Consider the following 24,187-nt stretch of genomic DNA (forward strand, 5'->3'; position numbering starts at 1 on the left):
ACCTGTGTTGAGGGTCAGTGGGGCAGAGGTGAGGAATCCCACTCTTGCCACCTGCCAGCAATCTGTCAGGAAGTCCAGGATAAAGCTGTACAAGGCAGTGTGAAGGTTGAAGTCGCTGAGCTTCTTGTCAAGCCTGGAGGGAATTAAGGTGTTGAATGCTGAACTGTAGTCCAAGAACAGCATTCTCACATAAGCATCCTTCTTCTCCAGATGTGTAAGGACAGTGTGTAGAGCAGTGGCTATTGCGTCATCTGTTGATCGGTTGTGTCGGTAGGCAAATTGTAGGGGTTCAGTGTTGGTGGCTGCATGCTGCAGATATAGTTGTTGACCAGCCTCTCAAATCATTTTCTTATTATTGAGGTGTGTAGGATAGGACACTAGTCGTTCAGACATGTTATCTTGGTCTTTTTAGGTACAGGGACAATGATAGATACTTTGAAGCAAGAGGGCACTCTACACTGAGAGAGGAAGAGATTAAAAATGTTTGTAAACACACCTGTCAGTTATGCCACGCACATCCTGAGTACCCGCCCTGGGATGCTGTCTGCTCCCACAGCCTTGTGACTGTCCACTCATTGGAAGCACCTGAGTACTTCAGCCCCTCAGGGGCTCAATGTTGGTGATATCGAACTGAGCATATAAAATGATTTAGCTCTTCTAGGAGAGAGGCAGCGATGTGGCAGCACCACTGCGTTTAGCTTTGAAGTCTGTGATGTTGGGCAGACCTTGGCATAGCTGTGTGTGTTGTTGGTCAAGATTTGTGTCTGGATCTTGTCCCTGTGTTGTTGTTTTGTGGCCTTCATGGCTTTGCATAGATCATAGCTACATTTCTTGAGTAAGGGAGGAATTCAAAAATAAGAAAGATGCAGTTGCCCTGATGGGATTATACTACAAGTCTTCCAACGGTCATGCTCCCGGGGTGACCTCCTGTATATTAGTGAGACCCGACTTAGATTGGGAGACAGTTTCGCCGAGCACCTACGCTCCATCCGCCAAAACAAGTGTGATCTCCCAGTGGCCACCCATTTTAATTCCACTTCCCATTCCCATTCCCATTCCGATATGTCAATTGATGTTCTCCTCTACAGTCACGATGAGGCCACACTCAGGTTGCAGGAACAACACTCTATATTCCAGCTGGGTAGCCTCTAACCTGATGGCATGAACATAGATTGCTCAACCTTCTGGTAGTCGCCTCCCCCTTCACTATTCCCCATCTCCTTTTCCCTCTCTCACTTTATCTCCTTGCCTGCTCATCGCCTCCTTCTGGTGCTCCTCCCCCTTTTTCATTCTTCCATGGCCTTCTGTTCTCTCCTATCAGACTCCCCCTTCTCCAGCCCTGTACCTCTTTCACCAATCAACTTCCCAGGTTTTTACTTCATCTCTCCCCCTCCTGGCTTCACCTATCACCTTGTGCTCCTCTCTCCTTCCCCATCTTTAAATCTACTCCTCATTATTTTTTCTTCAGTCCTGCTGAAGGGTCTCAACCCAAGACATCGACTGTACTTTTCTCCAGAGACACTGTCTGGCCTGCTTAGTTCCTCCAGCATTTTGTAGGTGTTGCTTGGATTTTCAGCATTTTCAGATTTTCTCTTGTTGAGTTTTCCAGTCTGTCTTGTCTGAGCACTGCTGTGACATTTTCCCTGACTAGTAATAACCACCGCCCCCCCCCCAATCCCTCCTGCTCAATCATGTCCAAAACGAAGGAACCCGGAACACTGAGCTGCCAGTCCTTCCCATCCGTCAACAAAGTCTCACTAGTGGCAACAATGTCACAATTCTATGTGCTGATCCATGTCCTAAGCTTATCTGCCTTTCTTACAATAGTCCTTGCATTGAAATATTGATAACTCATTGTTTTGATCTTTTGATTTTTGACTTTGTTTGTCAGCTCAACAGCATCTTTCCCCACAATCACCCCACTTTCTGCTCTGGTATCCATCTCTTTGTAGCTCCAGTTTAAATGTGTCCCCCCCCTCCCCCGTATAGCACCTTACCGGAAGCATATTAGTCCCCCTCCAGATTGAGTGCAAACTCTCTCTTCTGTACAGGTCCTGCCTTCCCTTGAAGAGAGCCCAATGATCCAACAATCTGAAGCCCTCCCTAATGCACCATCTCCTTAGCCATGTGTTCAACTGAATGATCATCCTATTTCTAGCCCATTAGCACTAACCCTGAAGGTCTGATCCTTTAGCTTTGCACCTAACTCCTTGCACTCATTTTGCAGGACTTCGTCACCCTTCCTTCCCAAATTATTTGTTCTAATGTGGACCAAGACCTCTGGATGTTCACCCTTCCACTGAAGAATGCTATAGTTTCAATCCCAAGATGTTCCTGACCCTAACACTCAAGAAGGAATATACCATCTGGGAATCTCATTCTCATCCACAAAACCAACTGTCTGTTCCCTTGACCAATGAATCTGTTGTCACTGTAGCTTGCCTCATTTCCCCCTTCCCTTCTGAGTCACAGAGCCAGACTCAATGCCAGAGTCCTGACTGCTGTGATTTTCCTCTGCTAGGTCATTCCCCCAACAGTATCCAAACAGTCAAGAAAATTTAGTTGCTTAGGATTCAATAATTTGATAATAATTTGAATTAGACATTTGATTCAGCGGAGAAGACAGTGATAGTAGATGGTTGCCTCTCTGACTGAAGACCTGACTGGTGTGCCACAGGGATTGAGTGCAGGGTCCATTGTTGTTTGTCATTTGTATCAATGACCTAGATGATGATGTGGTAAACTGTATCAGCAAATTTGTGACTCCCACCAAGACTGGAGGTGTATTGAACAGTGAGGAAGATCATCAAAGCTTGCAATAGGATCTGGACCAGCTGGAAAAATGGGCTGAAAAATGAGAGATAAAATTTAATGCAGATAAATGTTAGGTATTGCACTTTGGGTGAACAAACCAGAGTGAGACGTGCATGGTGAGGACTGAGGAGTGTGGTAGAACAGAGATATCTGGGAATACAGATCTATAATTCCTTGAAAGTGGTGTTACAAGTAGATAGGGTTGTAAAGAAAGCTTTTGGCACGTTGGTCTTCATAAATCAAATTATTAAGTATGATAGGTGAAATGTTATTTTGAAGTTGTATAAGTCATTGATGATATCTAATCTGAAATTTTGGTCACCTACCTGCAGCAAAGATGTCAATAAGATTGAAAGAGTGCAGAGAAAATTTACAAGGATGTTGCTGGAACTTAAGGACCTGTGTTATAAGGAAACATTCAACAGGTTAGGGCTTTATTCCCTGGGGCATAGAGGAATGAGGCCAGTTTTAATAGAGGTATTCAAAATTATGAGGGGTATAGATGGAGTAAATGCAAGCAGGCTTTTTCCACTGAAGGTGTGTGAGTCTAGAACTAGAGGTCATTGTTTAAGTGTGAAAGGAGAAATGTTAAAGGGAAACACAAGGAGGAACTTCTTCAGAGTGAGCCAGAGTGTGAGAGTGTGGAATGAGCGGCCAGCAGAAGTGGTGGACGTGGGTTCAATTTCAACATTTAAGAGAAATTTGGATACATACATGATTAGGTGGGATATGGAGGTGCAGGTTGATGGGACTAGGCAGATTAATAGTTTGGTACAGACTAGAGGGGCCAAAGGACCTGTTTCTGTATTGTAGCATTCTATGACTCTGTGACTTTTTTTAATGACTGAATGTCAGCAAAATCGAGGCATTGATTGTGGATTTCAGAAAGTTGAAGTTTGGAGAATATACAGTTCTCTTTGAAGGGTCAACAGTAGAAAGGGTGAGCAGCTTCAAATTCCTGGGTGTCAACATCTCAAGGGATCTATTCTGGGCTGAACACATTAATGTAATCACAAAGAAGGCACACCAACATCTATACTTCACCTGGAGGAGATTTGGTATGTTATCAAAGACTCTTGCGAATTTCTACAGATGAATAGTGGAGAATATTCTGGCTGATTGCATCACCGTCTAGTACAGGGAATGTGCTGGATCAAAAGAGAGGCTGCAGAAGGTTGTAGACTCCATCGACTCCATTACGGACACAATCCTCCCCATCATCAAGGATATCGTCATCCACAGTCAATGTTTTAGGAACTGCTTCTTCCCTGCTGCCATAAAATTTCTGAATGGTCCATAAACACTACTTTGTTAATCCTCTTTTGCACTTTTTTTTGTAATTCATAGTAATTTAGTATAGTGTAGTCTTACAATGTTAAATCTGCCGTAAAACAACAAATTTCATGTCATATGTCAGTGATTCTGAGGTTGTCATAGTAGTTGTCTTCAACTTCCCCATTATAGACAGAGACCTACTTAATGCAGAGGGGTTAGACAGAGTAAAATCTTTAGCTTAAACATTTAAAAGGAGTTTCTTACAACAGTATGTAGATACTTTAACTGGAGGAGGTAGTCATAGTCATACTTCATTGATCCCAAGGGAAATTGGTTTTCGTTACAGCTGCACCATGTAATTAAATAGTAATAAAACCATAAATAATTAAATAGTAATATGGAAATTATGCCAGGAAATAAGTCCAGGACCAGCCTATTGGCTCAGGGTGTCTGACCCTCCAAGGGAGGAGTTGTAAAGTTTGTGGCCACAGGCAGGAATAAATTCCTATGACGCTCAGTGTTGCATCTCGGTGGAATGAGTCTCTGGCTGAATGTACTCCTGTGCCCAACCAGTCCATTATGTAGTGGATGGGAGACATTGTTCAAGATGGCATGCAACTTGGACAGCATCCTCTTTTCAGACACCACCATCAGAGAGTCCAGTTCCATCCCCACAACAACACTGGCCTTATGCATGAGTTTGTTGATTCTGTTGGTGTCTGCTACCCTCAGCCTGCTGCCCCAGCACACAACAGCAAACATGATAGCAATGGCCACTACAGACTCATAGAACATCCTCAGCATCGTCCGGCAGATGTTAAAGGACCTCAGTCTCCTCAGGAAATAGAGACGGCTCTGACCCTTCTTGTAGACAGCCTCAGTGTTCTTTGACCAGTCCAGTTTATTGTCAATTCGTATCCCCAGGTATTTGTAATCCTCCACCATGTCCACACTGACCCCTGGATGGAAACAGGGGTCACCGGTACCTTAGCCCTCCTCAGGTCTACCACCAGCTCCTTAGTCTTTTTCACATTAAGCTGCAGATAATTCTGCTCACACCATGTGACAAAGTTTCCTACTGTAGCCCTGTACTCAGCCTCATCTCCCTTGCTGATGCATCCAACTATGGCAGAGTCATCAGAAAATTTCTGAAGATGGCAAGACTCTGTGCAGTAGTTGAAGTCCGAGGTGTAAATGGTGAAGAGAACGGGAGACAAGACAGTCCCCCGTGGAGCCCCAGTGCTGCTGATCACTCTGTCAGACACACAGTGTTGCAAGTACACGTACTGTGGTCTGCCAGTATGTGTATCATGCTGGACCATGATTTAATCATTGAAACTCGACAGGTGATTGACCTTTCTGTGGGAGTGATTTCAGCTCCTTAAGTTTTTAAATCTCTATAAGGATAAGAATAGATCCTGTGGGAAAATATTAAATTGTGGGATTGCAAACTACGAGAATATTAGGCAGGAGTCAAGGAAAATTACGTAATTAGAAGCAGCTATTTTTTAGCTAAGTCCTCATCTGACATATGGAGATTGTTTTAAGACCAGCTACACAAAGCACAGGATGAGTTTGTACCAGCAAGAAGGACAAGGACGACAAGCTACCTAGACTACACCTCTCACAGCTATGTAGATTACACCTCATCCCATCCTACTACTTGTAAATATGCCATCCTCTTTTCTCAATTCCTCCATCTCCACCCAGGATGAGGCTTTTCATTCTAGAACGAAGGAGGTGTCCTCCTTTTTCAAAGAAAGGAGCTTCCCTTCCTCCACCATCACGCTGCCCTCAACCGCAGCGCTTCCATTTCACGCATGTCTGCTCTTACCCCATCCTCCCGCAACCCTACTAGGGATAGGGTTCCTCTTGTCCTCAGCTACCACCCCACCAGTCTCCACGTTCTGCACATAATTCTCCAAAACTTCTGCCACCTCCAACAGGATCCCACTACCAGGCACATCTTTCCCTCCCCGCCCCCCCGAGCTTTCTGCAGGGATTGCTCCCTACACGACTTCCTTGTCCATTCATCCCACCCCACTGGCCTCCTGGTACCTAGCCTTGCAAGCGGAACAAATGCTACACCTCCTCCCATCTAGGGCCCTAAACAGTCCTTCCAGGTGAAGTGACACTTCACCAGTTGGGGTCATTTGCTGTGTTCACTGTTCCCAGTGTGGCCTCCTGTACTTCGGTGAGACCGGACAAAGATTGGGAGACTGTTTCATCGAGCATCTAAGCTCCGTCCACCAGAACAAGCGGGATCTCCCAGTGGCCACCCATTTTAATTCCACTTCCCATTCCCATATGTCCATCCATGGCCTCCTCCACTGTCGTGATAAGGCCACACTTAGGTTGGAGGAACAACACCTTATATTTGTTTAGGTAGCCTCCAACGTGATGGCTTGAACATCGATTTCTCAAACTTGCAGGAATTCACCCCAACCCCCCTCCCCTTCTCCATTTCCCATTCCTCTCACCTCATCTCACCAATCAACTTCCCAGCTCTTTACTTCATTCCTCCCCCTCCAGGTTTCACCTATCACCTGGTGGTTCTCTTTCCCCTCCCCCCACCTTTTAAATCTACTCCTCAGCTTTTTTTCCTCCAGCCCTGCTGAAAGGTTTCAGCCTGAAACATCAACTGTACTTTTCTCATAGATGCTGCCCGGCCTGCTGAGTTCTCCAGCATGTTGTGTGTGTTGCAATGATGACAAAGTAAGGGAATATTGGATGATGAAAGAAGTTGCGAATTTCATTAAGGAAAAGGAAGTATGTGAGATTTAGAAAGTTAAACATTGAACAGAACTCTTGTGGAATATACACTTAGTGGCCACCTATTAGGTGCCTCTTGTACCTAATAAAGTGGCCACTGAATGCATGTTCATGGCCTTCTGCTGCTGTAGCACATCCAATTCAAGGTTCGACGTGTTGTGCATTCAGGGGTGCTCTTCTGCTCACCATCTTTGTCATCATCCTTTTCTAATGCATATTTGAGTTACTGTTGCTTTCCTGTCAGCATGAACCAGTCTGGTCATTCTCCTCTGACCTCTCTATAACTGCGGCTCACTGGATGTTTTCTGTTTTTCACACCATCCTCTGTAAACTCCAGAGACTGTTGTACGTGAAAATCCCAGGAGATCGACAGTTTCTGAGATATTCAAACCACCCCATCATGCACCAACAGTCATTCCACAGTCAAAGTCACTTCAGTCTCATTTCTTCCCCATTCTGATGTTAGGTCTGAACAACAACAGAACCCCTTGACCATGTCTCCATGCTTTTGTGTATTAAGTTACTGCCACATAATTGTCTGATTAGATATTTGCCTTAATGAGCAAGTGTACAAGTGTACCCAAAGTAGCCACTGAATGTGAAGAAGCCAGAAACAAACTTGAGAAGGGAATTAGAATAGTGAGGAGGGGCCATAATTGTCCTCAGCAAGTATGATGAAAAAGAATCCCACACCATTCTGGACATAAATTAATAGCAAGAGGGTAGCCAGGGAGAGGGTAGAACCACTCAAGCACAAAAGAAGGAATATGTGCTTGGTCGCAGAGAATGTGGGCAAAGTCTAAAAGAATACTTAGCTTTGGAGGAAAAACATGGAGGATAGTGAAATCAGTGGAGGGCATGTTAAACATGAGAAATTCTGCAGATACTGAAAATCCAAAGCAACGCACACACAATGCTGAAGGAACTCAGCAGGTGAGGCAGCATCTATGAAAATGAATAAACAGTCAACGTTTCGGGATGAGACCGTTCTTCAGGATTGGAAAGAAAGGGGTAAGACAGAAGAATAAAAAGGTGGGGAGAGGGGAAGGAAGATAACTAGGTGATAGGTGAAGCCAGGTGGGTGGAAAGGTAAAGCATTGAAGAGGAAGGAGTATGATAGGAGAGGAGAGTAGACCATCAGAGAAAGAGAAGTAGAGGATCAAGGGGGATGTGATAGGCAGATGGGAAGAGGTAAGAGGGCAGAGTGGGGAATAGAAGAAGAGGGGAATTTTTTTTTAAACCAGAAAGAGAAATCTATATTCATTCTATAATGATGGAGGCTACCCAAAAGGAATAGGGTGCTGCTCATCCACCCTGAGGGTGCTCTCATCATGGCACAAGAGGAGGCCATGGACCAAAATGAGGGAACATGTAGAGGAATCAATATTAAATTGTTTGGCCACTGGGAAATTCCACTTTTGGCAGGTGAAGCTCAACGAAGCAGTCCCCCAATTTACAACTGATCTCACCAATCTAGAGGAGGCTGCATCAGGAGCACCATATACAATAGACGATCCCAGCAGATTCGTAGGTGAAATGTTGCCTCACCTGGAAGGACTGTTTGGGGCCTTGAATGGAGGTGACAGAAGAGATGAAGGAGATGAATGGGCAGGTGTTGCACTTTTGCTGCTTTCCTTTCTAGGATAAGTGCCAGGAAGGAGATTAGTGAGGAAGGATGAGTAGAGATGGGAATCACGGAGGGAGTGATCCCTGTGGAAAGTGGAGAGATGGGGAGGGATGTTAAAAATGTGTTTGAAGGTAGGATTGCTTTGGAGATAGTGGAAGTTGCAGAGAATGATTTTTAATGCGGAGGCTCATGGGGTGGTAGGTAAGGACAAGAACTATCACTATTAAATAGTGGTGGAAAGATGCGGTGAGTGTGGATGTTTGGGAAATGGAAGAGATAGGGTTGAGGGCAGCATCAATGGTGAAGGAAGAGAAACCCTGTTCCTTGAAGGAGGAAGACATCTCTGATGTCCTGGAAAGGAAAGCCACATCCTAGGAACAGATGCTGCGTAGAGGAAGGAACTGAGTAAAGGGAATAGCATTTTTGCAGGAGACAGGTTGTGAAGAGGTATAGTCAAGATAGCCGTGGAAATCAGTAGGTTTATAGAAGATCAGACGACAATTGATGAGCTCAGCATGAGTGCACGAAGCAGCACCAGTGCTGCCATCAATGTAGCAGATGAAGAGTTGGGTGCATTACCTGGGAAGGCTTGGAACATGGACTGTTCTACATAGATAGTGGAAAAAGTAGGCATAGCTGGGGCTCAAGCGGGTGCCAATATCTACCCCTTGAGTTTGGAGGAAGTAGGAGGAGCTGAAGGAGAAATTGTTGAGGGTGGGGGCTAGTTCTGCCAGATAGAGGTGGATGGTGGGGGAGGGAAACTGGTTGGTTCCTTTATTGAGAGCTAGATATCAGAGGGTGGTCATGGAGGGGCCAGATGGTGGAGACTTGTTAATGTGCGAGGGCATTTTAAAATAAAGAAAGAGGCAATGTTGGGTCTCTTTAAGAATGTTAATGTGGATATCCCAGGGTCTGATGAGATATACCCCAGGTTATTGAGAGAGAGAAAACAAGACGCTTTGACCAAGATCTTTTTGTCAACCCTAGCTACAGTCAAGGTCCCAGTGGACTGGTGAGTAGCTGACATTATTCTTTGTTCAAGAAAAAAAAATAGAATAATCCTGGAAATTATAGACAAGTGAAACTCACTGCATCTTTAGGGAAGCTATGAGAGGATTCTTAGGGATAGGATTTGAGCATTTGGAAAAAGATAGCCTAATTAGGGACAGTCTTCATGGCTGTATGAGGTGCAGGTCATGTTACTAACTTGATTTTGTTTTACAAAGATCTTGAAGGTAATCAGTGAGGTAGAGTCATGGATATTGTCTACGTGGATCTTAGTAAAGGATTTACAAAGTACCCTCATCTGTAAGGGATTAACATTGACTTGGCCATTTGGATTGAGAATATGCTTGCCCATAGAAGACAGAGGGAAGTGGTCAATGTGTCTTAATCTGCTAGAGTTCAGTGACTAGTGGTGTTCTACAGGGATTCATACTGGCAACTAGGCTTGTTTTCTCTGAAGCAGTGGAGGCTGAAAGGGACCTGACAGAAGTTTATAAAAGTTTCTGGTATATGGATGAAAACATGGATTGTTGAGTAGGTGACACAAAGATTAGTGGCATTTGTTGATAGTGTAGAAGAAGATTTACCGAAGGATGTGGCAGGATATAGATCAGTTGTAGATATGAGTGAAGAAATGGCAGATGAAATATATCCTGTGCAAGTACGAGGTGTTGCACATTGAGAGATCAAATATAACCTTATAGCCATATAACAATTTCAGCACGGAAACAGGCCATCTCAGCCCTTCTAGTCCGTGCCAAGCTCTTAGTCCCACCGACCTGCACTCAGCCCATAACCCTCCATTCCCTTCCTGTCCATATAGCTGACCAATTTAACTTTAAACGACATCGAACCTGCCTCAACCACTTCTGCTGGAAGCTTGTTCCACACAGCTACCATTCTCTGAGTAAAGTTCCCCCTCATGTTACCCCTAAACTTTTGCCCTTTAACTCTCAACTCATGTCCTCTTGTTTGAATCTCCCCCACTCTCAATGGAAAAAGCCTATCCACATCAACTCTATCTATCCCCCTAACTTTAAATACCTCTATCAAGTCCCCCCTCAACCTTCTACGTTCCAAAGAATAAAGAATCAACTTGTTCAACCTTTCTCTGTAACTTAGGTAATGAAACCCAGGTATCATTCTAGTAAATCTTCTCTGTACTCCCTCTATTTTGTTGACATCTTTCCTATAATTCGGTGACCAAAATTGTACACAATACTTCAAATTTGGCCTCACCAATGCCTTGTACAATTTCAACATTACATCCCAACTCCTATACTCAATGCTCTGTTTTATAAAGGCCAGCATACCAAAAGCTTTCTTCACCACCCTATCCACATGAGATTCCACCTTCAGGGAACTATGCACCATTATTCCTAGATCCCTCTGTTCTACTGCATTCCTCAATGCCCTACCCGTTACCATGTATGTCCTATTTTGATTAGTCCTACCAAAATGTAGCACCTCACATTTATCAGCATTAAACTCTATCTGCCATCTTTCAGCCCACTCTTCTAAATGGCCTAAATCTCTCTGCAAGCTTTGAAAACCTACTTCATTATCCACAGCTCCACCTATCTTAGTATCATCTGCATACTTACTAATCCAATTTACCACCCCATCATCCAGATCATTAATGTATATGACAAATAACATTGGACCCCAGTACAGATCCCTGAGGCACACCACTAGTCACTGGCCTCCAATCTGACAAACAGTTATCCACCACTACTCTCTGGCGTCTCCCATCCAGCCACTGCTGAATCCATTTTACTACACTCAATATTAATACCTAACCAACCTTCCGTGTGGGACCTTGTCAAAGGCCTTATTGAAGTCCATATAGACAACATCCACGCTTTACCCTTGTCAACTTTCCTAGTAACCTCTTCAAAAAATTCACTAAGATTTGTCAAACATGACCTTCCACGCACAAATCCATGTTGACTGTTTCCTAATTAGACCCTGTCTATCCAGATAATTATATATACCATCTCTAAGAATACTTTCCATCAATTTACCCACCACTGACATCAAACTCACAGGCCGATAATTGCTAGGTTTACTCTTAGAACCCTTTTTAAACAATGGAACAACATGAGCAATACACCAATCCTCCAGCACCATCCCCGTTTCTAGTGACATTAAAAATATTTCTGTCAGAGCCCCTGCTATTTCCACACTAACTTCCCTCAAGGTCCTAGGAGATAGCCTGTCAGGCGCCAGAGACTTATCCACTTTTTTATTCCTTAAGAGCTCCAGTACTTCCTCTTCTTTAATCATTATAGTTTCCATAACTTCCCTACCTGTTTCCCGTATCTTACACAATTCAATATCCTTCTCCTTAGTGAATACCGAAGAAAAGAAATTGTTCGGAATCTCCCCCATCTCTTTTGGCTCCACACATAGCTGTCCACTCTGATTCTCTAAGGGACCAATTTTATCCCTCACTATCCTTTTGCTATTATTGTAATGGTAGAAACCCTTGGGATTTATTTTCACCTTACCTGCCAAAGCAACCTCGTATCTTCTTTTAGCTTTTCTAATTTCTTTAAGATTCTTTTTACATTCTTTATATTCCTCAAGCACCTGATTTACTCCATGCTGCCTATATTTGTTGTAGATATCTCTCTTTTTCCAAACCAAGTTTCCAATATCCCTTGAAAACCATGACTCTCTCAAACTTTTAACCTTTCCTTTCAAACTAACAGGAACATAAGGATTCTGTACTCCCAAAATGTCACCTTTAAATGACCTCCATTTCTCTATTACATTCTTCCCATAAAACAAATTGTCCCAAATCACTCCTAAATCCTTTCACATCTCCTCAAAGTTAGCCTTTCTCCAATCAAAAATCTCAACCCTGGGTCCAGACCTATCCTTCTCCATAATTATATTGAAACTAATAGCATTGTGATCACTGGACCCGAAGTGCTCCCCAACACAAACCTCCGTCGCCTGACCTATCTCATTCCCTAACAGGGGATCCAACACTGCCCCTTCTCTCGTTGGTACCTCTATGTAGTGCTGCAAAAAACTATCTTGCACACATTTTACAAACTCCAAACCATCCAGCCCTTTTACAGTATGGGCTTCCCAGTCTATGTGTGGAAAATTAAAATCTCCCACAATCACAATCTTGTGCTTACTACAAATATCTGCTATCTCCTTACAAATTTGCTCCTCCAATTCTCTCTCCCCATTTAGTGGTCTATAATACACCCCCATAAGAGATACTACACCTTTCCCATTCCTCAATTCCACCCATATTGTCTCCCTAGATGAGCCCTCTAATCTATCCTGCCAGAGCACTGCTGTAATATTTTCTCTGACAAGCAATGCAACACCTCCCCCTATTGTCCCTCCGATTCTATCACACCTGAAGCAATTAAATCCAGGAATATTTAGTTGCCAATCACTCCCCTCCTGTAACCATGTTTCACTAATAGCTACCACATCATACTTCCAGGTATCAATCCATGCTTTAAGCTCATCCACCTTTCTTATAATGCACCTAGCATTAAAATAAATGCATTTAAGAAAGTTTCCACCTCTTACTCTCTGTTTATCACTAACAGTGCAAACAACTTTACTATTTTCTTTTTCTTCCTTCTTCCCTACATTTGTTCCTACACTCTGGTTCCCCTCCCCCCCCCCCAAATGTAAAGGGATAGTGCACAATTAATGCCAGGATGCTTGACAGCATATAGAGAAATCATGAGGTCCAAGTCCATTGCTCCATGAAAAGGTGTGTTGGTTGTTAAAGCAATTGACCTTTGTCCCCCTTCGCCCACACCTCAGTGAGTTCCGTGTTCGCCATGATGCAGAACTTTTCTTCCGCCGTCTCTGTCTCCGAGCCTACTTCTTCGGCAAGGACTCTTCCACCCCCACCGATGACCCCTTCTCCCGTCTTCAACCCTCCTCTTCTTCATGGGCACCCCGCTCTGGTCTTCTGCCTGCTCTGGATCTCTTTATTGCCAACTGCCGACGGGACATCAACCGTCTCGACTTCACCGCACCTTGTCCCCATTCCAACCTCACTCCTTCGGAACGCTCTGCTCTCCGCTCCCTCCGCACTAATCCTAACCTTATTATTAAACCCGCTGATAAGGGGGGTGCTGTTGTAGTCTGGCGTACTGACCTCTACCTTGCCGAGGCACAGCGACAACTCGCAGATACCTCCTCTTATTTACCCCTCGATCGTGACCCCACTAAGGAGCACCAGGCCATTGTCTCCCACACCATCACCGACTTTATCCGCTCAGGGGATCTCCCATCCACTGCTACCAACCTTATAGTTCCCACACCCCGCACTTCCCGTTTCTACCTCCTACCCAAGATCCACAAACCTGCCTGTCCTGGCCGACCTATTGTCTCAGCTTGCTCCTGCCCCACCGAACTCGTTTATGCATACCTCGACACTATTTTATCACCCCTTGTTCAATCCCTTCCGACCTATGTTCGTGACATTTCTCACGCTCTTAAACTTTTCGATGATTTTAAGTTCCCTGGCCCCCACCGCTTTATTTTCACCATGGATGTCCAGTCCTTATATACTTCCATCCCCCATCAGGAAGGTCTCAAAGCTCTACGCTTCTTTTTGGATTCCAGACCTAATCAGTTCCCCTCTACCACCACTCTGCTCCGTCTAGCGGAATTAGTCCTTACTCTTAATAATTTCTCCTTTTGCTCCTCCCATTTCCTCCAAACTAAAGGTGTAGCTATGGGCACCCGTATGGGTCCTAGCTATGCCTGCCTTTTTGTTGGGTTTGTGGAACAATCTATGTTCCGTGCCTATTCTGGTATCTGTCCCCCACTTTTCCTTCACTACATCGACGACTGCATTGGCGCTGCTTCCTGCACACATGCAGAACTCGTTGACTTTATTAACTTTGCCTCCAACTTTCACCCTGCCCTCAAGTTTACCTGGTCCATTTCCGACACCTCCCTCCCCTTTCTAGATCTTTCTGTCTCTGTCTCTGGAGACAGCTTATCCACTGATGTCTACTATAAGCCTACTGACTCTCACAGCTATCTGGACTATTCCTCTTCTCACCCTGTCTCTTGCAAAAACGCCATCCCCTTCTCGCAATTCCTCCGTCTCCGCCGCATCTGCTCTCAGGATGAGGCTTTTCATTCTAGGACAAGGGAGATGTCTTCATTTTTTAAAGAAAGGGGCTTCCCTTCCTCCACTATCAACTCTGCTCTTAAACGCATCTCCCCCATTTCACGTACATCTGCTCTCACTCCATCCTCCCACCACCCCACTAGGAATAGGGTTCCCCTGGTCCTCACCTACCACCCCACCAGCCTCCGGGTCCAACATATTATTCTCCGTAACTTCCGCCACCTCCAACGGGATCCCACCACTAAGCACATCTTTCCCTCCCCCCCTCTCTCGGCATTCCGCAGGGATCGCTCCCTACACAACTCCCTTGTCCATTCGTCCCCCCCATCCCTCCCCACTGATCTCCCTCCTGGCACTTATCCGTGTAAGCGGAACAAGTGCTACACATGCCCTTACACTTCCTCCCTTACCACCATTCAGGGCCCCAGACAGTCCTTCCAGGTGAGGCGACACTTCACCTGTGAGTAGGCTGGGGTGATATACTGCATCCGGTGCTCCCAATGTGGCCTTCTATACATTGGCGAGACCCGACGCAGACTGGGAGACCGCCTTGCTGAACATCTACGCTCTGTCCGCCAGAGAAAGCAGGATATCCCAGTGGCCACACATTTTAATTCCACATCCCATTCCCATTCTGACATGTCTATCCACGGCCTCCTCTACTGTAAAGATGAAGCCACACTCAGGTTGGAGGAACAACACCTTATATTCCGTCTGGGTAGCCTCCAACCTGATGGCATGAACATCGACTTCTCTAACTTCCGCTAAGGCCCCACCTCCCCCTTGTACCCCATCTGTTACTCATTTTTATGCACACATTCTTTCTCTCACTCTCCTTTTTCTCCCTCTGTCCCTCTGAATATACCTCTTGCCCATCCTCTGGGTCACCCCCCCCCTTGTCTTTCTTCCCAGACCTCCTGTCCCATGATCCTCTTGTATCTCCTTTTGCCTATCACCTGTCCAGCTCTCGGCTCTATCCCTCCCCCTCCTGTCTTCTCCTATCATTTTGCATCTCCCCCTCCCCCTCCAACTTTCAAATCCCTTACTCACTCTTCCTTCAGTTAGTCCTGACGAAGGGTCTCGGCCTGAAACATCGACTGCGCCTCTTCCTACAGATGCTGCTTGGCCTGCTGCGTTCACCAGCAACTTTGATGTATGTTGCTTGAATTTCCAGCATCTGCAGAATTCCTGTTGTTGACATGTTTCATTGTATGTTTTAATGTACATGTGATAAATTAACTTGAATCTTGCCCTAATGAATTCAGGCACTGAGTTCAAGTCAGGAAGTTATGTTGCAGCTTTATATAATACTGGTTCGGCTACATCTGGTGTATTGCATTAATTTTGGGATGGTCCATTGTGGGAAGGGCCTGGAATCTCTGGAAAAGGTGCAGAAGAAGTTTACCCACATGTTGCCTAGATAGAGGGTATGGCTATAAGGAGAGGGTAGATAAACTAGTCTTGTTTTCTCTGGAGTGTTGGAGGCTGAAAGGAAATCTAATAGAAGCTTATAAAAGTATGCGAGGGATAGAAAGAGTAGACTGCCAGTTTTTCCCCCAAGGGCGAAAATTTCCAATACTAAAGAGCACGCACTTAAGATGAGGAAGAAAATTCAAAGGAGATGTGCCGGACAAGGGTTCTACAGAGTGGTGGATGCTTGGAATGGACTGCCAAGTGTGTTAGTATATGCAGATATGACAGATTTTTATTGGCTCTTAGAACATAGAACAGTGCTACACAGGTACAGACCCTTACATCCATAATGGTGTGCTGAACTATTTAAGTTAATGATACTTAATCCCTCTGTCTGCATATGTTCCATATCTTTGCATATTCATGTGCTATCTAAGAGCCTCTTAATTGTATCTCTTCAACCTATTGTATCTGCCTCCATGACCACCTGCATGATAATACAGGCATCCACCAGTCCTAAAATCTTGATGAAAGAAGACCAGTGTAGTGGCAAGGATAAGGGGTATTTTAACTTTGTTTTGGCTAAGAGGGGAGATTAAGAGCTAGAACGCAGGAAATAGATAAGATGTAACTGAAGATATTGTTGACTGTGGTAAAAGGGAAACCACAATTAAGGACAATGGAAGACACCTCAGAGAAAGCTTTATGAAGTTTCTTGACATCAAAGCAAATGCAGCTGAAATGCATAAACTAGAAAAATGGAATGCAGCTCTACAAGAAGCAGGTTAGGAGAAAACATAGTCAAGATAACTGAGAGTCTGGGTTTGTAATGGATAATTGTTACTAAACTATCATCTGATACAGAAAGGGATCCAGAAAGTGTACAAGTCCAAGGTATGCCCAGTCTGCTGAACCCTTTACATGACAAAACTATCATCCCTGAAATTAATCAAATCTTTAATGTATTCCTTCACTCTCAACTATGGCTTTCTTAGATGATAAGACCAGATCTATATGTTTTTCATATACAGGGCCACCGGTGCCCTACATAATTGAAACATGATGTCTCAACACATGTACTTGGATTCTCTTGAAGTAAAGGCTTTAATACCATTTGTTTTCTCAATTATTCGGTACGTGTATGGCACCTTCCACTGATTTGTGTTCAAGAACACCCAAGTGTTTCTGAATGCAAATGCTTTTAAACCACACATAGTTAAAAACTCAACATTTCAATTTTCCCTACTGAAGTGGATAACCTTACATTTTTCCACATTGCTTTCCATATCCTTGCCTATTTATTGAATCTGAAGATATCTCCATGAAGCCACTTTGCAAGCTTTTCACAGACCACTATGCTACCTAGCAAACTGAGAAGGGATGGGAAATTAAACTTAGAGTTCCTTGAAAGACCAAGAAGACAGAAGTAAACTAGAGTAGAAGCATCAAGTATATCACAGCTTTGATCCCCATTATATCTAGGCTGATTACAGAACTTAGAGGGAGAATTTAAAAAATGAGAAAAGCAAAGAGAGAGCAAGGATTGGCTGCAATTCAGAAGGATTTTCTGGACATGTGAAAAAGGAAAAGATTGTAGGAAGAGAAGACAGGATGAGATCAGAATGGAAATCTTTTCAAAGAGGCAGAGGGTGTGACCAGAGTTAGATCGTGTACCTGACCAAGGAAGATGTGTTTTTATCAAAGGAAGATGTCAGTGAGATTCTGAATACAGTAAAAATCAATAAAGATGAGGCATCATAAAAATTTAACAATATTTAAATAAGATAAATCATTACTACAGATACCAAGTCTTCAAACAATAAATTATAACATTGTTGGTTTTCTTAGTTATATACTACACCTGAAAAACTAGAATATATACAAAGCCTGCACCAGAGCAACCAGATCTCTTAGTATTTCAAACCCTGAAATCCCTCACATTAAATAATGCTTCTTTTTCAGTTTTCCTACGAATATGAATAATTTCATATCAGTCCACATTATATGTCATTTGTCAAATTGACAGGTTTTGCTTTGTAGTTTTCTTTGCCACTTACTATTCTGCCTACCTTAGAGCTGAGATGTGTTCAAAAATAGCATACCAGCAAAGCGAGGCAGCTACAAGATCTAGGATAGAGAAATAGTTTGGAAAATACTTATTGGAATATTGATCTTTGAGTATTCCACACCATCATAATTTGCCACATGTTGCACCTGAAATTTGTGCACAAACATTGAGTGCTAACTGAGCACTTTATGAAATTAACTTCATTAAACAGGTGTAATTTTGGAAGCTGTTAGACTTGAATGAATATAACTGTCTTTGACTGAAGATGTCTGAGCAATTAGGAAGATGGATATTGCTCCCAACCACCGAACATAGAACACTATAGCACGGAATAGGCTCTTCAGCCCACAATGTTGTGCCAACCTTTTACCCCACTCTAAGGTCAGTCTAAGACCAGTCTATGCCCTCTACATGGCCCTCTATTTTCTATTATCCATATGCCTATTTAAGGGTTTCTTAAATGCCCTTAATATATCTGCCTCAACCACCACCCAGGGTGGAGATCCATGCACTCACCACCCCTGTGTTTAAAAGAAAAATTAATTACCTCTGATATCTTCCTATACTTCACAACAATCACCTTAAAATTATGCCCCCTAGTATAAACTATTTCCGCCCTAGAAAAAAACACATCTGGCTTTCTACTTGGATCTATGCCTCTTATTTTGTACACCTTTATCAAATCACCTCTCATCCTCCTATGCTCCAAAGAGAAAAGCCCTAGTTCGCTCATCCTATCCTCAAAAGAAATTGTTTCTAATCTAGGCAACGTCCTGGTAAATCTCTTCTCAAAACCCTCACAAAAGCTCCTCTATCCTTCCTGTAATGAGGTGACCAGATCTGAGCACAAGATTCCAGTGTAGTATAACAGGTTTTATAGAGTTGCAACATTAACTTGTGTTACCTCATTTTGGATCTCCCCCTCCACTTTTCAAATCTCTTACTAACTCTTCCTTCAGTTAGTCCTGACGAAGGGTCTCGGCCTGAAACATCGACTGTACCTCTTCCTAGAGATGCTGCCTGGCCTGCTGCGTTCACCAGCAACTTTGATGTGTGTTACATTACCTTGTGGCTCTTGACTCATCTCCCATCTAATGAAGGCCAACACACCCCATACGCCTTCTTTGCCACCCTGTCAACTTGCACTTTGAGGGTTCTATGGACATGGACCACAAGATCTTTCTGGCACTGCAATTACTTCCCTTAGTAACCTGGTGTATTGTATATCCCATGCAGCCTAGGGATTTAACTATGCTAATGTTTCAAAAGTTCTAACACTTCCTCTTTCTTACTATTGACATGTTCTAGCATATTAGCATGTCTATGCTGTCCTCACAAACATATCAAACAATTCATTGAATACTGAAATGAAGCAATCATTAAGGACCTCCCCTACCTCCTCCAATTCCAAGCACGTTTCTTCTTTTATCCCTGATCTAGACTCTCACTCTAGTCATCATCATGTTCTTCACATACAATATGTGTAGAGGTTGGGGTTTTCCTTAATTCTATTTACCAAGGACTTCTCATGACCCCTCTAACTTCCCTAAGTCCATCTTCAAACTCCTTCCTGGCTATCTTGTAACTCTCTAGAGCCTGTCTGATTTTTGCTTCCTAAACCTTAATTAAGCTTCTTTCTCCCTCTTCGTAAGATGTTCCACATCTTTTGTCAACCACGGTTCCTTCACACTACCTTTCCCTGTCTCAATGTGACAACCTATCCAAAACCCCAAGTAAGTGCTCCCTAAACAACATCCACATTTTCATTATGCATTTCCCTGAGTGCATCCATTCCCAATTTATGTTCTCCAGTTCCTAACTAATAATATCATAATTTCCCCCTCCCCCAATTAAGTACTTTCCCATACCATCTGCACTAAAGTTATGGTAAAGGCTGGGGAGTTTCTGAAATGCTCACCCACCAAGAGGTATAACCCCTGGTTCATTGCTTAGAACCAGATCCAGTATGACATTTCCTCTAGTAAGCCCTGTGTCAGGTTAACTAGAGGAGAGTGCCATATTGTGTCAGGAGTCCTTCTTGGACACCCCATCTAAACCTTTTGCACTAAGGAAGTGCCAATCAATATTAAAGAGGTTGAAGTCACCAATGGCAAAAAAATCTGTTTTATGCCCTTTCCAAAAGCTGTTCCTCGGTGTTTCTGTTATTATGGGGAGTCTATACTGTAGAATTCTTGCAGTAAAATGATTGCTCCCTTCCTGTTTCTGACTTCACCCACACTGACTCAGTAGAAAGTTCATTCATTCTTTCTGTAGCTGTGATACTATCCCACCTCTTGTACCTCCAACCCAGTGCATAATACATCAGGAATAGATACAATTTTCTATATTAAAAAAAATACAAACCAGGTTTATTGAATTTAGTTTTATTCCGTGTTGTGGTATGATTTAAATTCACAAATGTCACTAATTGCTCGGCTACCTACTACTAATAATTATCTACAAGCCTTAATCATAGAAGTTTTCATTGGTCATTTCTGGAACTATACAATCATGCACTCACTAAGCCTCCGATTTTACTTCTGCAGATCAGTGAGTGGAATCTACAGGGATTACCAAGTGATGACTTGTCAGTTCAGAATGGTATAATTGTCACCAAAGCAACCAGATATCCACTTCTCATTGACCCTCAGACACAGGGTAAAAATTGGATTAAGAAGAAAGAGCAAAATAATGAATTACAGGTAGGAATACACAAACTTTTTCTATAGGCAAGATTCTAGTTCTATGTGCAAAAGTTGATAAAGAGTAGTCCCTCAGACAAAATTTTCCATTCTTAGTAATGAAAGGACCTGGGTTGCATCATATAACTAAACACCTAGCCTTTCAATGGGTTTCAGCAGGTACATTTAATGTCAGAGAAATATATACTTTATACATCCTGAAATTCTTTTTCTTCACAAACATCCACAGAAAGAGGATTTCCCCAAAGAATGAATAACAGTTAAATGTTAGAACCCTAACCCTGAGAAATCCATTCCGGCTGTTTTAGCTCTGCTTGCTCTGTTTAGTAACTTTTCTGGCTACAAATTGAATCTTAGTAAGAGTGAACTCTTCCCATTAAATGTGCAGGTTCCCATTTATAGACTTCACCATTCAGATTGATTACTATTTTTACTTACCTGGGTGTTAAAGTTACTAAGAAGTATACGGACTTATTTAAGCTCAATTTTTTACCATTAATTAATCAGGTTAAACAATTGTTTACTAAATGGTCCCCATTGACTTTATCACTGATCGGCCAAGTCAATGCTATTTATTCTACCTAAATTTTTATATCTGTTCCCAGCGGTACCAATTTTTATTCCTAAATCCTTTTCTGATACTGTTGATTCTAAAATTTCCTCTTATATATGGCAGAATAAAAATCCCAGATAAGGTAAAATATACTTACAGAAGTCCAAAAAAGACGGTGGTTTGGCATTACTGAATTTAAAATTTTATTACTGGGCAATTAATATTCGATATTTAATATTTTGGACACAAGATTGTGTTATAATCCCAAGTCCACAATGGGTAAACCTTAAATGTTACTCTTTACAAAGGTTTTCATTGGTTTCTATTTTAGGAACTTCACCTCCCTTTGTTGTCTCTAAATTGAATAAACTAATGGTTAATCCAATAGTTAAACATACATTACGAATATGGTTTCAATTTCATAAATTTTGTGGTTTGAACAAATTGATTTTAGCAAACCCTGTTATATCTATTTTTTTTCCAACCCTCTGTTATGGATAGAGCCTTTTTGATATGGAAAATGAAGGGTATAATATGTTTTCGTGATTTATTCTTGGATAACTGTTTCATGTCTTTTGAACAGTTGTCCAATAAATATAATTTGCCCAGATCCCTTTTTTTTTTTTAGATATTTACAAATAAGAAGCTTTTTAAATTCTACGCTATTTACCTTTCCAACTTCATACTCAACTGATATCACGGAAAAATTTTCAGGTTTAAATCCTTATCAGAAGGGTTTAATAACAACTACTTATGATATAATTATGAAAATACAGCCATGTATATCTGATAAAATTAAAAATGAATGGGAAAGGGAACTTCAACTTCACTTACCTATAGAGAAATGGGAGAAAATTTTTCAATTAGTTAGCTCTTCCTCTATATGTGCTAAACATACGTTGATACAATTTAAGGTGGTACATAAGGCTCACATGTCTAAAGGTAAACTAGCTCGTTTTTACTCCCATATAAATCCTGTTTGTGACAAATGTCATTCTGAGGTAGCTTCTTTGACTCATATGTTCTGGTCTTGCCCTCTTTTGGAAAAATTTTGTAAAGATATTTCTAATATTATTTCAACAGTTTTGTGCATTGATTTACAACCTCACCCTATTACTGCAATTTTCCATTTACCAATGATGAAACATAGATCTTTATCCTCTTCAGCTTGTCGGATGATTGCATTTGTTACATTAATGGCTAGAAGATCCATCTTATTGAATTGGAAAGAGTCCAATCCCCCTGCTACATTTCAATGGTTTTCCCAAACTATATTATGTTTAAATTTAGAAAAAATTAGAAGTGTCATTTTTGACCCTTTGGTTAAATTTGAAGAGAATTGGAAGCCATTTATTCAACACTTTCATATGATGTAGCTTGACCTTTTTTGAATCCTTTTTATTAACCTAGAATATATGGATAGAGGAGCGGAGTTGACGACTTTAATGATTTGTATTCGATGTAATATATTAGCCAAGCCTTGTTTTGTTTTGTTTAGATCAGTTTGTGGTTTAGTTTAGTTTTTTTTATTACTTTGATTTTTTTTTTCTTGTGATTTTTTTTTATTTTTCCTTTTATTATGATTAACTATATCAAGAGTTTGGGAGGTCTAGTATACTTGTATTATCTATAGTTTTACTTGCATATGTCTATTACCAATAATGTAATTCCAATCTCTTTGTATTACTACCGTTACTATGTTTATGAACCTGAAAATTAATAAAAAGATTAAAAAAGAAAGAAATGTTAGAACCCCAAAGCCCCCCAGCTCACCCCCCACACATAAGCAGCATCAAGGCAACGATCCCCCCCCCCACCAGCAGAATAGCATTGGCACCCTTCACCAAGCACTCAAGCATGCAGCAAAGCATCAATAAAGACATAGACTTGCAGTACCCCAAAGACTACTCGTTCACCCAGTAACTCGACATACCACAGGCTCTCTCTCTCTCCCTAATAAGGGAAAAAGAGGTGTCCCCATTTCACAGCAAGAGGGGAGACATAACAAACAACTCACCGATTTATGGTGTTAAAAATCTGTTGCGTCACTTCTTCCAAGCTCTGTGCCTAAAGAACTCGGGCCTCTGGGCACACAGCCAGCTCGCTGCTTTCGATCTTCCATCGCCATGAAAAACCGGCACCCTGAAGGTGCACTAGTCTTCTAGGCTGCGTCCTTGGCATTTTGAATAGTGGCCAATTGTGAGACCCCAAGAGCAGGTCCCATGCCCACAAAAAACCGAAGTCAGTGTGTAACTCTAGGGCAGGGTCTTCAAAAGAACCCTGAAAAGGAAAAAAAAGATAAAGATAGAAATAGAGTTGTTTCCAAAGATGCAAGCAAAGGAGCCGCTGTTAGGTGGCATCGTCCTCCTAAGCTCCACCCAAACTTTGAGGGTATCTTGGCATTCACTCCTATGCATCTTGATTCCAAGCCATTATTTTGTATTAAATCTTAAAATTAGAGACCATTATTTTGCATTGAATATTAGAATTAGGCTAACACCAAGAAAATTTTGAATCCTGGGCAAATCTGGTTCCAAACATTGGAGATGAAAATTAATGAGTATTTGCAGTTAAACCCTAGATAATAATGCAATTTCCCAAAAATAATGTTTGCTTCCAGTCTATACTGAAGCTCTCTCTCTTAACACTTAGTGTGTGTTCTGAGGAATGATAGGGTTAGTTAATCCGTGCTAAAAGGGTGTGGTATTCTATATAGAGAGGTACATTGCCAACAACATTGCAGTGCCAAGAACATGGTGCAAACCCACATGAAACATCAGGAATAGATACAGTATCCCTGTTGCTGCCTGGAACCTAGCACAAATTC

At 42.3% G+C, this 24,187-nt stretch overlaps 1 protein-coding gene across 1 annotated transcript in view; it reads left to right on the forward strand.

Moving 5' to 3' along the window:
- LOC134357440 (dynein axonemal heavy chain 8-like) overlaps window positions 1-24,187 on the forward strand; it is a 1,088,497-nt gene that overhangs the window by 937,188 nt on the left and 127,122 nt on the right. Inside the window, exon 74 of the mRNA XM_063069028.1 lies at window positions 20,652-20,807. Coding sequence (XP_062925098.1) covers window positions 20,652-20,807 — 156 coding nt within the window. The remainder of the gene's footprint in view (window positions 1-20,651; window positions 20,808-24,187) is intronic.

Source organism: Mobula hypostoma, chromosome 2, assembly GCF_963921235.1.
Source record: "Mobula hypostoma chromosome 2, sMobHyp1.1, whole genome shotgun sequence".
Classification (NCBI taxonomy): Eukaryota; Metazoa; Chordata; class Chondrichthyes; order Myliobatiformes; family Myliobatidae; genus Mobula; species Mobula hypostoma.